Consider the following 16,368-nt stretch of genomic DNA (forward strand, 5'->3'; position numbering starts at 1 on the left):
TTTCTTCCTTATTAAATTTAATTCTTTCTTTTATCATTCTCATCATATATTTTAGGTATTTTATTCTTTCTAGTGCTTTGACTTTTATTCCTTCTTCATCATTTTCTTTTAATTTCATGATGCACTTTATTCTGTACCATTTTCTTCCCTTGACTAGATCTTCTAGTCTATTTATTTTCTTTAGGATTTCTTTTATTTCATCAAATTTATCTCTTATTATTTTATTTTGGAGATAGAGGTGAATAACCATTGAAATATTCATATCATCTTGCAGTTCCTGCATTCTGCTTCCTGACCATATCCATCTATTATTAATTTCTATTATTAATCGGTCAGCTTCTTTTCTTTGAAAGTAGTAATTAATGTTTGTACATTTTTCTATTTTCATTTCTTTTACTTTATTGATGAGAGTGTTAAGATATTCTTCATCAATTTTATTAGAGTTATTCTTTAATATGATGTTTTTTATTATTGAATCACACTCTACTCTTCTATTATATCATTTACTTTCACTTGAATGTATTGTTTAGTGCTTTCTTTTATTTTATGTGACATTTTGATATATTTAATATATTCATTTTCATTATTTACATTGATGTTTATTACTTTTATTATACTTTCTATTTGTTCCCATCTTAATTTCTTATATAATTTCTTATTTAACCAATTAATTGCAAAACAATACAACACTTCAATTAAATTTCTTTTCTTGTATTTCTTCTTGTATTTTCATTGTACTTTGTTTGTTATTTATTATTCTTATAGCTTTACATCTTCAATTTCTTTGTTTTTAATTTCTTCTTCATTTATTTTATTATCTTTTTCTTCAATGTCTTTTGTTTTTTCTTTAAACTCTTCTTTAATTCTTTCATTTATCTTTTTCTTTTTGATTGAATATACTTCTTGAAGAATATCATTCCATCTTTTTTCTTTTACTTTCTTACTTCTTGAGTATTTCTGAATATTCTCCTTTATTCCATTCACTTGTTATTCTTTTTATTCTTTCTTGTATATCATTTATTGTTAACCATTTATTGTTATTTGTATTATCTTTATTATTATATTTATTTTGTTTCTTATTTGTTTTTCTTTGTGTTTTTCTCTTTGTATTTATTTTACCATTCATTTTATTGTGCCATTTATTTCTATTGAAATTCATTCTCTTGTATAACATTGAATTTCTATGTTTTGTTTGCTTTTCTGTACAATACACAATAATATTACTAAATAGTCCCTACAATAATATTTGTTATGTTTGAATTGGAAAAGTATCTAAACAACAAAATAAATAAAAATTAGATAGATGAATGTTGATAGAATTGTTCTTTATTCATTAATTAATGAATATTAATCATATCATATATCATTAAAATAAATAATTTCTTTGTTTTATTTATTACTTAATTTTTCTTCTTATTTTATGAATAAATTATTCTTCTTTTGTTTTATTTCTTCATATTAATATCTTTTCAACCCTCTTTCTGTTTATTTCTTCTTTGTTGTTTATTTTTATTCTAATGAATGTCATCTTTCTTTATTTCTTATTTTATGAATGAATATATCATTACATTATATTGTATATTTTCATTTATTAATATCATCATTTATATCTTTTTATTTTCTTATTATTCTTTCATATTATTTTATTTCATTCTTTGTATTATTATTTATTATATTTCTTATTAAATTACATTATCATAATCAAATATTATTTAATATTTCATTATTTGATTTTGTATTATGTTTGTGTGTTGTTTCTGATTGTCATTCTTTATTATCTTTATTAAATTAATTTGATTGAAGTGTTGTTGATAAAACATGAAAATTCAAATCACAAAAGATGAAATAAAAATAAAACAAAATTTAATCTTCTTCTCTTCTATTTTTTTTTGTTATTTTTGACAAAAAATACAAAAAATAAAATAAACTAATTATAGAAAATAACAATATTATAATTTTATTATTATTATATTATTAATATTATTATATATTTATTGTTATTGTAAAAATGATAAAAATAACATTTATTTAAAATAGAATGATGTTAGAAATAATATTTGACTTGATGTATTAATAACGTATATTTCCTATTTAAACATCCATATTTTGAACTTATATAAACATCAATTAAATTAAAATGGAAGAGTTAATAAACAAGAATAACCAATTAATTAAAGAAGTAGTAGAAACACTTCCAAACATTCAACAATCAATTGATGGTGTTACTAAGAAATATCAATATTATATAGGAAGTATTAAAAATGAGGTGTTTGAAATAAAAGATGATGAAACATATTCAGAAGCAATTAAAAGAAGAGAAGGCATATTTGATAGGATTGATGAAACAGAAAGAAGAAGAAAAATAGTGATAGAAAAAGTAAAAGAAACAGTAAATAAAATAAAGGCAGTAGAAGATAAAATGTCAAGAATCATAGAAGAGTGTAATATTGATGAAGAATCAATAAACAAAGCGAAGAATGAACTAATAGATAAAATCAATGAATTAGAAGAAGAAATTAATAAAATCACAGCAGAATTTAATAAGAAGAAAGAAGAATGGAAAACATATTACATTGGTTATGAAGAAAGGAAGAAGAGACAAGAAGAAAGATTAAGAATAACGAGAGGGATGAATAAATAGAAAAGTAGGAAATATACTATTTGATTCAGATAAAGATAATTGAAAAGTTAATACATCAGTAATTGATCAAAAAATAATGAATAAAGAACATATAATAATTATTATTGAAGATGAAGAAGTAAATAAATTTGGAGGATATGTTAATTCTAAAATTGATAAAGTTGGTCATTATATAAATGATTCACAATCATTTGTATTTTCATTAGAATCAAAAGGAAGAATGAAAAGAATGAAGAAATTTGATATTAAACAACCAGAATGTGCATTTTGTTTATATAATCAATCAAATAGTTATTTGTTTGAATTTGGATGTAAGAAATACAGATTAAATAGTACTTATGTTTATAAAGAAAATAATAATGCATTAATTGGTCAATATGTAGATAAAATAATGAAAGTGAGGATTTAAGTAATGACGTTTTAACATCGTTAGTTACTAAAAATATTGAGTTTAATTTAAGCGTTGAAGACATAAAACACAATCAATACTTTGTCATAATATCATTAATTATAAAATTTGATATTAATAATATTTAAATTAATTCAATTCTTTTTAATGTCTTATTTTTCTCAATAGTTCAATAACTATTATATCTCATTTATTATGTAAAACCATAAAACATTAACCTCTATGAATTTGAAACACCTCTTCATTTCCTCATCCACTTTTTTTAAGTGTCTGTATATTCAATTAAAAAAATTGACCTTCTAAAAAAGCCAAATAAATTTATTATGAATAACAAATAAATAAAACGGTATTTTACAAAACTAATATAATGAGGAATATGTCATATGTCTTTCAATAAATAAAGAAAAGTCAAATACTTCTAAACACAAAAAACTATAAAATCTGTAATCAAACGAGTTTGATAAAGTTCTTTACACAAAGTAATAGTAAATTTTGAATATTGTTATTAAAAACATGTTTGTAACCTTTACTTCTGTTGATTAAATAAACATTATCTTATTGACTTTTTTTTGAAATAGAACAGTAATAATAAGAATAAGATGTTAAATGCAACTTGTTGAAATAACCTTAAACTATAGGCATTTTGCTCCTATCGTGACAGTTTTATAAAACCATAATATGATTTTTGCTTATCTAATTTATATGTTTTTTTTTAAATAATACAATAAAAGCATTTAACCTTCTCAGATATATTGCATTAAGACGACATATTATTCTTTCATTTTAAAAAAATCATTCATATTAAAAAGAAATTAACCAAAATATAACTTCATTACTTTGAATAATCTTCTTAATAATGTTAGAAACTAAAAAATTGATAATAGAGAAAGTACCTTATCTAAGAGTCTTATATTCTTGTTAAAATGATATTATTAAAACTTATTTTTACAACAACTCTTTTTTGTTTTTTAGATAAATTTTTAAAGAAATAATTTATAATAACATAATATTAAACTATAATTAATTAATAAAAAAGAACTAAAAATATAAATTTGAAATAAAGTATTTTTAGAACAATAATGAAAATTTAAAAAAAAATAAAAATAATAAAAAGATTATAGTTTATTTAATAAAAAATATAGTTTTAATATATTATTTTTTAATATTTTAGGAAATTATTAAAAAAAAAAAATTAATATTAAACATCATTAATACTAACATATATTTTTGCTAAGAACTAATAAACATTAATTAAATGAGTAAAATAGTAGGTATTACTATTAATGACTCTAAAATCTATTTCTCAATAATAGAACGTTCATATCCAACATGTGAAAGAATTAGACCATTAGATTTAGCTATATCTTTTCATGATGGAAAATTAACGTTTTTTAATGATGCATTAAAGGCTGTTTGTTGGTTAAAAATAAATTAAATCAATAAACCTTAAAATAATTTCTTAATAATATAGAAGTCATGTATTTCATCTTTAACAGATATTAAAACACTTAAAAGTAAAATAGAACAAGATGCTAATTGTCAGAAAATTGTTTCAGATGAATATGAAATATGGGTTTTATTAATGAAACAAATAAATGACTATGTTCAAGTTCAATTAAGTTGTTCAGAACAATTACAATATATTATTGCTATTCCAGAAAATTCACCTGAAATATTTAGAGACATTATTTCTATTGCTTGTAAAGTAAATCAAATGATATTACTTAGAATTATTAATGTAAATTGTTGTAATATTTTAGAATATGCAACAACAGAATTTTATACAACAAAAAATGATGATTATAAAAATAAACTTATCTTAGGTATTAATTTAGATGACTGTCATACTTCTATAACATCATATTTTGTTTCAAGGACAAAAACTATTAAAATTAATGAAGTAAGTTGTAGGATTGGACAAAGAGATTTTCTTTCATTAACAGCAGATATGCTTAATATTAATGAAGAAAGTAAATTTAATAATGATATTGATACTTGGAATTACAAACACAGAAAAGCTGCTGAATCAATATATGATCTTATTAACAGATTTTCTGATTCTAATGTTACACAAACATATTATTGTAATGATGATGGTGACTCTATTGAAATTACTAAAGAACAATTAAAAGAGTCATTTGAAGGTTTTATTCAAAAATTAGTTGCTTTAGTTAATGACACAATAACAAAAACATACCAAATCATTAAAGAAATTAAATTTGAAAATGTCATTGATGCTTCAACAAAAACTGTTATACCATCTCAATTAGAAGATATGAAGCAGCTAAAAATTACTGCTTTATTTTTCTGTGGAGAACATAAAAATTCATTTGTTAATAGAGAAATTGAACATACCGTTGGTGTTAGTTGTGAACCTTCAGTTCATCAAAAAGAAATTAATGCAGAAGGTTGTGGTTGGTATGTACGTAAAACAGAATGGAAAGGAATGAGTGGTAAAAAACTATTCTTATTTGAAGACTTTAATAAATGTATTTCATTCGATACAGTTATTCAACTAAATCAACTTTCTATTCAGAACATTCAAAATAATCAAACAATTAAATTAATTGATGTCCCACAATTAACGTCTGAATTAATTAAGCTTCCATCATTAGACCAAGGAACATACAAAATTCTATTTAAAAAATTAGAGTATGATCGTGATAACACTATTTTAGAACAAGAGATATGTATTGGAGAGTTTAATGTCCAAGATAAGAGTGATGGATTAAAATTATGTATTCAAAAGTTTATGAACAATCTTCAAGGAACTGTTGCTTGTTTTTATGGTGATGAGTCTTCTGACTATCTTTTAGAAAAAGGATGTGAATGTTGTGAAAGAGATCCAGAAACATATGGACCATCTGGAAAAGAGTTTGATGTATCAATATTCTCTAATTGTAATATTGGAGATAAAGACCTGGATTTAGTATGGAAAGAAATAAAAGAAAATAATGGTGTTGAAGAATTAGAAAGATATTCTGAAATTACTTTGACTGACAAAGGTATTGATACTCAAAAATATTTGCAAATTTTTGAAAGGCAAAAAGCTCAAATGGAAAAAGTTGAAAAAGCATCTCAAATTGCTTCAGAAATTAGAAATGATAAAATGAAAAAACTTATTAAAGAAGTTGGTGAAACATACAAAAGGGATATTATAAAGGAATTTAACAAGATGGTTCAAAAAAATAAAGACAATCCTGAAGAACTTGAAAGTAAATGGAACGAACTTGAAAGTTTTTATAAAAATAAGTGACTCTAATTTTTTCACTGTTTTAAATTATTTTTAAAGAAACAATTGAATAAAATTTTATATATTGTTATTTATTATATTATTATTTTTCTTCTTTCATTTAATTCATTATTAAATTTGTTATTTGGTTTCTTTTAATTTATTTTATTTACAATTATTTTTATTCATGTCTTGTTTATAACTGAAATAAAACTTAATAAATCACTTCTATCTCAGTTTATTCTTCTATTATTCCTTCCTCTTTTCTTCAAATAAATAGACACATTTTATACTAACAGCGTATGCTCATTAAACATAAAAACACATTTCTTTCATTTCTTTTTTTTTTCAATTTATGTAATGTTATTTAAAAAAGAAAACTATTGCTTGTTGTTGATTATATACTTTAAATAACCACATATCTAAGGTATCTAATAACAATTGGACATATTCTGAAAGGTTATTTTGTTTTGATGATTGAATCAATAGATTAATGATATTTTTAAGAAAGACTAAACCTCTAATTAACATATTATAGAAACATTTCTATGCAAAAGAATTTATTGTAATTAGTGAAAAGATAAATGTAATTTAGATAACATGGAGCAATGTGCCAATTAGTTTTGCATAACAAACAAGATTTTAAGAAGATACAAGAAAATAAGATTACATGACTTGAAAAATGAATGAATAAATAAGTAAATTTGATAAAGTAGTAAAAGTGTAGTCAGCTAATATTCATTGTCATCACAAAGGATAGAGTCAGTCAATGAATAATGTATGCTTGACAAGTTGCTAAGATAATACATTAAATTTACACTCATGGTTTAGAAACAGAATAAAGTAAATGAAGAAGAAAATGTCATAGAAATACAATAGATATCAAAACAAATTACCAAATATTTTTAAGTTTTACTTTGATAAAACAATGAATTATTTGAGAAATAACTAACTGTTAAACAAATTATAACAAAAGCTTCTTAACAAAAAAATGAAAGTCATTGACTTGAGTTTGATTATTTGAACAAAAAGTCAAGAACAAATAACAATTCATAAGAAACATACAAATCATGAGTTGTTAGAAAAAATAAGAAAAACACAGAAAGAAGAATAATAAAGTAATTGTGAGAGTAATAGAGTTAGGTTATTATGAAAAGATGAGAAAACATCATATAAAAAGAAGATAAGACAATATGAAGAAGTTCAAAGATAAGAAGAAGAAATAAAGAAAGAGATAAAGAAATAGAAGGAGAAGTGTAAATAACTAAAACCTAAAAAAGAAACTCACAAAAATATTGATGACAAACAAAGGGATAAAACCACCAATGAAGGAAGAAACAGAAATGAAAGGAATAAAAATGAAAAAAGTTGCATGGAAAGAAGAAGAAGATGCAAGATTAATCAAAGCAGTACAAGAATTTGGAACAGATAATTGGATAGCAATACAAAGTACAGTAATGACAAGAAGTATTAAAGAATGTAAAAAACGATATTATAATCATCTTGATCCAACAATAGATGGAACGGGATTTACATTTGAAGATGACATAATTATATTAAAGATGGTAAAAGAAATAGGAAAGAATTGGATTGAAATAAGTCAACACTTAGCAGGGAAAACACCACACCAAACACGACTTCATTATGAAATAGATTTGAAAGATTTTCATCCACATGATGATCATTCAGATGAAGATAATTATGGGAATGGAGATGAAGGGAAAAAGCCAATAGACGCAATTACACAATTAATTCCTGAAGCAATGGGAGAAGAATAACAGATATATTTATAAAGAAAAAGCAAATAAATACAAGAAATTCAATAAAAGATGTATTAATTTAAATAATGAAAAGAAAAAGGAGAAAAAATTAATTAATTAATTCTTTTTTTTTGCTACTTTAAAAATTTCATTTTCTTCATTATATTCAATGTATTTAAACACAACATCTTTAGTTGAAGGAATACCAAACATGGTAATGTGTTTTACTAAGACATCTCTTCGTTCTATTTTTCTTCCATCAATTCCAAATCTTTCTATTCTATTATCAAAATGTCTTCTTGGTAAACAATGACCACAAATAATAGAGGCATTGTCATTACTCCAAGTCCACTCAGTAGTACATTGAGAAGCAAATTTACATACACGTTTAAAGTCTTTTGTATCATAAATTTCAACATCACCAGGAAGATTACCAAATCCAGCAATAGCAAGAAATTGACTATTATAAGAAAATGAAATTGTATTAAAGAAACAACTTTGAATAGAAAAAATTTGATTCATATTTGAAGTATCAAATAATACTAATTTAGATGGTTGTGTTCCATATAAAATAGCTAAAAAATTACCAGTAGGATCAAATGAAACATCTTGAACTTGAGTTTGAATAAGAGTTTGAGTAAATACATTATTTGTAGGTGTTTTATATAATGTTTTATCTAATTTACTTTCAATTACACTACTATTAGAATTTTCTGAAATATATAAAGAATGTAACATACTAGTTCCATAATAATTATGTCCTGTTTCATCAAAGTCTGTTGATGTTGTAGCTAATAAAATATGTCCTTTTTTACACCAATTAAAAAGAACACTTGTTCCATTTAATACTGATATTGTATTAATAAGTTTACATGGTTTTCCAATTTCTTTTCTATATAAATCAATTACTCCTGGAAATCTATTTCTTTCTGGAAAGAAAATACCAAAAACAAGTCCAGAATCATATGGACTAAATTCAATTGTTTTTCCTCCTATCAACTCATCTCTATCAATACTTTTAGTATTAATTAAATTTTCTTTTGAAAATGTTCTACATATTTTATCTTCTTCATATCTATAATACGTTACTCCATTTCCTTCAATAATCCCAATAATATTATTTTTAACACTAGTTAATGGCCAACTTATTGGTGTACCATTAATTCTTCTACTAAATCCTATATTATAGGTTTTTCTTTGTAATTCAATTAAATAATACATTGACGCTTCTTTGACATATCCTTTTATATTACTTGCTGGTGGCATTTGAAAAATATGTAAAAACTCTTTTATAACACTAATACTTTGTATGTATTGGATTTCTATTTCATATAATGTTTCAAAGGAATAATTAATTACTTCTATCCCTTTTTCTTTTTGAATTAAAAGTAATTCAAGTGCTTCACATTTAAAACAATCCACTCCATCTGTAAATTCTTTTGTCTTTCCATCATAATGTACTTCAACTCCATTTTTTTTAACAACAAAATATGGATTTGAAATACTAAGTGTATCGGTCAAGTTGTCTTGCATAATGAGTATGTACTGATTTGGAGTTTACAACAAGGAACATAAAAGATAGAAATAATACTCAATAAAAGAAATAAAAAACCCTTTTCCAAAAAAAGTAGAATCAAGAAAAAAGGAAAAAATAAGAAATGAAGTATGTGAATAGAAAAAAGAAAAGAAGGCAAGAAAAAAGAAAAAGAAATAGTATGAAGAGATATTACTTTTCATAATAAGTGAGATAGAACTTTAAAATTCAAGAAATAATATAACACATGGAAGGTTTCACGGAAGAAGAAATGATTACATTAAATGAAGCAGATGTTCTTTCACTTAGTAATGAAGAAATTAAACAACAAATTAAACAAATGGAAAGGCAAGAAGGAGTTATTAGACATGAACATGAAAGAATTCGACAAGAGCTTGCAGTTATTAATAAACAAAATAAAGAAAGTAAAGAAAAGATAGAGATGTTTGCAAAATTACCATTTTTAATATCAAATGTAGTTGAGATATTAGACTTGCCACCAGAAGAAAGTGATGATGGGTCAGGATTAGATAATAAAGGAAATGTAGGAACAAAAGGAGTTGTTATTAATACTTCGATGAGATCTAATGTATTTCTTCCAGTGTCAGGACTTGTTAATGTCAAAGACCTTAAACCAGGAGATCTTGTTGGAGTTAATAAAGACACATATTTAATATTAGAAAAATTACCACAACAATATGATGGAAGAGTTAAGTCGATGGAAGTCATTGAAAGACCAACAGAAACATATAACGATGTAGGAGGATTAGATAAAGAAATGAAAGAAATGATTGAGGCTATTGTTTTACCTATGACACAAAAAGAGAAATTTGAAAAGCTTGGGATTCAAACACCAAAAGGAGTTCTTTTATATGGACCACCAGGAACAGGAAAAACATTAATGGCAAGAGCATGTGCAGCACAAACAAAAAGTACGTTTTTAAAATTAGCAGCTCCACAACTTGTTTCATCAAGTATTGGAGATGGGTCAAGAATCATTAGAGAGATGTTTGAGCTTGCTAAATCAAAAGCACCAGCAATTATTTTTATTGATGAAATAGATGCAATTGGTACAAAAAGAACGGAAAGTGAACATAGTGGAGATAGAGAAATTCAAAGAACAATGTTAGAATTATTAAACCAATTAGATGGGTTTAGTAAAACGGATGATGTCAGAGTTATTGCGGCAACAAATCGAATTGATGTTTTAGATCCAGCACTCTTACGTTCAGGAAGATTTGATAGAAAGATAGAGTTTCCAACACCAAATGAAGAGGCAAGAGTTCATATTTTACAAATCCATAGTAAAAAATTAAAGTGTAGTGATGACATTAATTTTGAAGAACTTGCACGTTCTACACAAGATTTTAATGGAGCACAATTAAAGGCAGTTTGTGTTGAAGCTGGAATGATTGCATTAAGGAGAGAAGCAATAGAAATTCGACATGAAGATTTCCAACAAGGAATATTAGAAGTTCAAAGCAAGAAAAAGAAGAGTTTAACATATTTTGCTTAAAAAAGAAAATAAATTGATACTTTTAATTAAACTTCAAATTGAAATAATTTTTAAACAAGAAGAACTATTAAAAATAAAGAAAAGAGAGAAAACAATAACAAGATGAATAACACACAACTAGAAGAATGGTATAATAATATCTTTGAAACCCCAAGAAAACGGATTAAAATTAATGGAGGGGTTATTGAATATGAACAAAAACTAAATCAAATTAATCAATTTTCAGGAGGAATTCTTGAATATATAGAAATGAATAGTAAAGAAAAAGAAGGATATTATGAAATTAATGGAAATGAAGAAAAAAAAGAGGCAATAGAAAGTTATATTGAATTTCTTGAATATTTTTATTATCAAAGAGAAGATAATAATTGGTTTCATCCAAATAAGATGATAAATAAAGAAGGAATGGTATATAAAGAATGTGCAAAAAAATTAGGAAATATTCTTTGTTGTGGAGGAGATTTAGGTGATGGATTAAAATATTTTGGAATGTATGATGAATGTGGAAGAATCTTAGGAGAATTATTTATAATTATGGGAGAATGGATTTGTAATTCATTTAAAAGAGATAAAGAAAGAAAATGGAAAGACTTTGTTAGTGTAGGAATGAAATGGGCATTAGTTTGTAGACCAAAAGAAATGTTAAATAATTATATGATGGTTAAAAATATTATTGACTTCTATAATTTAGAAAGTATCTTACTTACAAACTAATTCATTTGTTTTATTTCATTATTCTTTCTTTATAAATTACTTTAACTAAAGAATTTCTTTGTTATATGTTAAACTGAAAAGACAAATTTATTTAAAGAAACTTCCTCTATAAATAAGAAATGTAAATAGAACGAGGAATAAAAATTATGAATAACAACTATTATATTCTTGTTTTATTGATTATATCAAATATCAATGGTTCTTATTGTGACTTAAAAGAAGAAGATGGATTTTATTGTGACAGAAATAATTTAGTTAAATGTAGTAATGGAGATCAAATTTATTCTATTACTTGTCCTTTAGGTTGTAATCAAACAACTCCTTTTAAAACAACATGTTCAGGAACATCTTCATGTTTTTATGGATATCCAGGTAGTTTTTGTGAATTAAAAGAAAATAATGATGGAACATATCTTAATGGAATAACAGTATGTCATCGAAATGGATTGCAACATTATTATTCTTGTACTCACAAATGTGAACAATTAACTGACTCATTTGCTAAATGCATTCCTGATGATACATGTTCTCAAATAACAACTACATCAAAAACATTTGGTTATTGTCCATCACCTCATTATCCAATTTATTCAAACACAAAATATGAAATGGCATTGAATGATGCATTAGCAAGAGAACTCCAACAAGAATTGCTATTAAAATCACCATATTGTCCATTTATGGCATATTTAACATCATGTAGTATTGTATATCCTGAATGTACATCAAATACAATTATATCTAATAATGATAATAGTCAATGTATAGTTAATTGTAATAATTATTTACAATGTTCAAGAGCATCAGGAATTTCATTGTCATTGGATTGTACATTATTATGTTCAAGTAATAAAATCAATAGTATTATTACTATTATTTTATTAGTTGTATTATTCTATTAAAGAAGAAAAAGTAAAAGTAAAAATAAAAAATAAATGATGAAGTGAAATTATATTATTTATTTTATGTTTGTTTTAATTTAAAACAAATAATATTTAAAAATGTTTGAAACTTTTATTTTCACATTAAATGTTATCTTTATTTTTGTACGTAAGTAAAATCTGTAAAAAATCTATTGTCAGCAACAACCTCAACTCCTGTTTTTAAATCAACTTCTTCTTGTGTAATTTCATCATCAAAATTTGATGTATCAGTTTGTGATTGAATTTTTGGAACATATGGTGGTGTTAATTTTTTCTTATATAAGTCATCAAAATTAAATCCATTAAACCATGGATGTGTTTTAATTTGATCAGGATCAGTTAGTCTTTTAGATGGTTCTTTAATTAATAAACTATTAATAAAATTCATACATTCTTCTGTGATTGGTTTTGTTGATGGATATTTTGGTTCTCTTTGTAAAATATTTTCATATAATTCTTCCATTGTTTCAGCTAAAAACGGTGATTGTGTAAATAACATTTCATATATTAAAATACCTAATCCCCACCAATCAATATATTCATTATAATCTAATCCTTCAACTACTTCTGGTGCAAGATATTCTGGTGTTCCACAAAATGTGTTTGTAGTACCTTTTTTTGTACTTTTTGCTAATCCAAAATCTGTCATTCGTAAATATCCATCTTTTTCAAAAAGAATATTTTCTGGTTTAATATCTCGATAAATAATTCCTGTACTATGCATATGTTCTAATGCTAATACTATTTGTGCTGCATAAAATTTTACATCTACTTCTGGTAATCCTGCTGGATGTTTTTGTAAATAACTAAATAATTCTCCTCCTGCACAATAATCTAAAATAAATACAAGATGTGTTGGTGTTTGAAATGAATAATGCATATTAACAAGAAATGGATTATTAATTTGTGATAATACTACTTTTTCGGATAATATATGTTCTACTTCATTACTATCAATTATTTGTGCTTTTTCAACTGTTTTCATTGCATATATTTTTCCTTCTTTTTTATATTTAACTAACATAACTTTTCCAAATGCTCCTTTCCCTAATAATGTTATAATATCAAAATCTTCCATACTTATTTTATTTTCTTCTTTTTCTTCTTGTGTCTTCTTCTCTTTGTTATCTCCAATCATTCCTCTTATTGCTTCTACCCATGAGTCTCTATCACTTTCTTCATTGACACTAATATGATATGTTCTTGATGGTGTAATAATTCTTATTAGATTTTTTCTTTTTTTATATTGGTCTACTGCAAGTACATGTGTGACTTTACTTAATTCAATATCTCCCATTTTTTTTGTCATCCCTTCATCTTTAAAATATTCTATTTTCCCTTCACTTAGTTTAAACATTCTTCTTTTCCATGTTTTCCAACTACCTCCTTCTTTTATTCCCCATCCTGTTTTAACTGACATATTATTGTTTATTTCTTAGTTGAGTTCTGTTTTTTTCTTCTTCTCTTCTTGTTCTTTTTCATCTCTCCTCCTATCAAAACCTATTTTTATTTTTAGTCTTCATCTCTCTTTTCTTTTCTAAGTTCTTCTCTATTTATATCTTTCTTATTTCTCTTCTTTTTCATCTCTTCCTTCTCTATTTAATCTTTCTCCTCATCATCTTCTCTATTCATATCACCTCTTTCGTCTTTTTCAACTACATTCATTGAAACACTTTCTGTTTTTGAATTTAAACATTGATAGTGGATGACTGAAACACATAATCTGTCTTGAAATTTCTTGTGGAAAAGTGTAGATTTTGACTCTATTCTTATAAAAATCTAATATTTCGTTACATCCTTTGTACTCTATCGTTTTAAGCAACTCATCTACATTCTTCATTGAAATTCATGATATGACTCTATTAACAAAGTAGATATTTGGATTTGTTCAATTGAAAGTGAATGTGTCAATAGAAACACCCTTATTTAATACAAAAAATCAATCATTTAGTTTGTATTTAACATATCTTATTTCCATTATGTAATAAAATTCAATGCAATTACAAGAATATTCTCTAAATTCATGAGTATTATGAAATACCAATTATTAACATAAGTTTCAAATAACAAATCATAAAATAAGATAAAATGACATGACATTGTTTATTTATATGAAAATGACAATAAACTTGATAATAATGAGAAAATAATTGTAATTTCTAATAACAAACAATACAATTATCATTCTACCAACAAGATTTATTAATCATTTTATCTTTCTCATTAATATCAAAATCAATAATTGTTGTAATGTACATAACACATTGAAACTTGATTCGTTAATTCAATGAAGACAATATACATTAATGAAACTGAAAGTGTTTTATCAGAACATTTATTGTGTGTTTCTTTGAGTTGAATTTTAATACTTTTGGTATAAAATTCACAAATAACTAATAAATCTCTATTGAGAAACTTAATACTATAAAATAAACCATTTTCTTGGATTGATAATTATTTTAACATACATTACTGTCTTAAAACTGTGAGACTAATCACCATTTAAACATTATCTTGAATATTACATTAAATGATTTTGTTACAAAGAATAGAAAGATAAATACTTCGTTATAAGAATCATAATATTATAAACTTGATAAAACATACTCTTTAAAATACTGAAATATTACAATACATATAAATGAATAATAATGTTATACTGAAATGATTAAAACAGAAAAGAGTAGTTGAAATACAAATATCATGAACGTAAAAGTAATGTTTGAAGAACTAGAAGAAAAGAAATAATAAAAAATAATTTAAATAATAAAGAATGTAATGAGTATGAAGTATAATAGAAATTATATTATCTTGAGAATTTATTCTTCTTTAAATACAAATTCTATCCTTTAAAACATCTAGTTTATTGAATACCTTATTTAAGTTATACTATTTTCACTTGAAGAACTGTTTCACAAGAAGTAATTTCATCAACAAAACATATTCATTAGAAAATGTTTCATCTCTTAAACAATAAAGTATCAAATAAACCATTTCATTTTATCGAATTTTTTATTTTTATCAATCTATTAATTAAAATGGTGGTTTGAAGAAAAGGTAGAATAAATAACATTATTTTTCATAGTAAGTGTTAATATACACAGTGGATGTTGTTTGGTAGTAAACATACATCATAACCATCATGTTTGATAAATAATGTAACAAAATATGAAAACAAAACAAAAGGTTACTAACTCATCAATAGTTATTGAAAATTAAGAGGTATTTACTTATTCAAACAAATGGGTGTTTGATAGTATTATTTTTCTTATTCTATTAACTTAATACTTTTCAATTATCATGTTTCAAGTATGAGCCTTTACTCTTTTAATAGCAAAATAAATGGATATGATATGTATTTCAACACAAAGTTCAGTGGAATATTGTCTGATTAATGTCTTTGTAATTTGTATATCATTGTGGATGGTTCACTTTTTTATTGTCCAAGAATCTTAAATTCATTGACCATTTAGAGTTTTTTGTGGTACTTACATTCTGTTTATTCAAATGCCACACTTGATTAAGCACTTTGCTGCCATGAATCAAATTGTTGTAGAAACACTTAAATAGAATTATTCAATAACCCACAACATACAAAAGTTTGACCCATCAGAAGACTAATAAGGAATTAAACAAAAC

General features: G+C 24.1%; 6 protein-coding genes across 6 annotated transcripts, besides 3 other annotated features; 4 read left to right on the forward strand and 2 right to left on the reverse strand.

The window, feature by feature from the left end:
• Positions 1-783: a repeat region.
• Positions 702-1,098: a repeat region.
• A 190-nt stretch (positions 1,099-1,288) lies between these two features.
• Positions 1,289-1,580: a repeat region.
• A 2,725-nt stretch (positions 1,581-4,305) lies between these two features.
• Positions 4,306-6,306, forward strand: EHI_052990 (uncharacterized protein; the record flags this gene model as incomplete). Its single annotated transcript, XM_001913727.1, has 2 exons — positions 4,306-4,461; positions 4,522-6,306. 2 exons carry the CDS (start codon positions 4,306-4,308, stop codon positions 6,304-6,306), a joined length of 1,941 nt encoding a protein of 646 aa, XP_001913762.1.
• A 1,274-nt stretch (positions 6,307-7,580) lies between these two features.
• EHI_053000 (myb-like DNA-binding domain containing protein) lies at positions 7,581-8,060 on the forward strand (the record flags this gene model as incomplete). The annotated part of the gene is made up of 1 exon (XM_652009.1): positions 7,581-8,060. One exon carries the CDS (start codon positions 7,581-7,583, stop codon positions 8,058-8,060), a length of 480 nt encoding a protein of 159 aa, XP_657101.1.
• Positions 8,061-8,159: 99 nt separating this feature from the next.
• On the reverse strand, positions 8,160-9,575 carry EHI_053010 (uncharacterized protein; the record flags this gene model as incomplete). Its single annotated transcript, XM_652008.1, has 1 exon — positions 8,160-9,575. One exon carries the CDS (start codon positions 9,573-9,575, stop codon positions 8,160-8,162), a length of 1,416 nt encoding a protein of 471 aa, XP_657100.1.
• A 248-nt stretch (positions 9,576-9,823) lies between these two features.
• Positions 9,824-11,092, forward strand: EHI_053020 (26S protease regulatory subunit, putative; the record flags this gene model as incomplete). Its single annotated transcript, XM_652007.1, has 1 exon — positions 9,824-11,092. One exon carries the CDS (start codon positions 9,824-9,826, stop codon positions 11,090-11,092), a length of 1,269 nt encoding a protein of 422 aa, XP_657099.1.
• A 102-nt stretch (positions 11,093-11,194) lies between these two features.
• EHI_053030 (uncharacterized protein) lies at positions 11,195-12,708 on the forward strand (the record flags this gene model as incomplete). The annotated part of the gene is made up of 2 exons (XM_652006.1): positions 11,195-11,786; positions 11,936-12,708. The coding sequence occupies 2 exons, from the start codon at positions 11,195-11,197 to the stop codon at positions 12,706-12,708; spliced, it is 1,365 nt and encodes a 454-aa protein (XP_657098.1).
• A 136-nt stretch (positions 12,709-12,844) lies between these two features.
• On the reverse strand, positions 12,845-14,149 carry EHI_053040 (protein kinase, putative; the record flags this gene model as incomplete). Its single annotated transcript, XM_652005.1, has 1 exon — positions 12,845-14,149. The coding sequence occupies one exon, from the start codon at positions 14,147-14,149 to the stop codon at positions 12,845-12,847; it is 1,305 nt and encodes a 434-aa protein (XP_657097.1).
• Between the last annotated feature and the right edge of the window lie 2,219 nt (positions 14,150-16,368).

Source organism: Entamoeba histolytica, genomic scaffold (assembly GCF_000208925.1).
Source record: "Entamoeba histolytica HM-1:IMSS scf_1104750517079 genomic scaffold, whole genome shotgun sequence".
Taxonomy (NCBI): domain Eukaryota; phylum Evosea; order Mastigamoebida; family Endamoebidae; genus Entamoeba; species Entamoeba histolytica.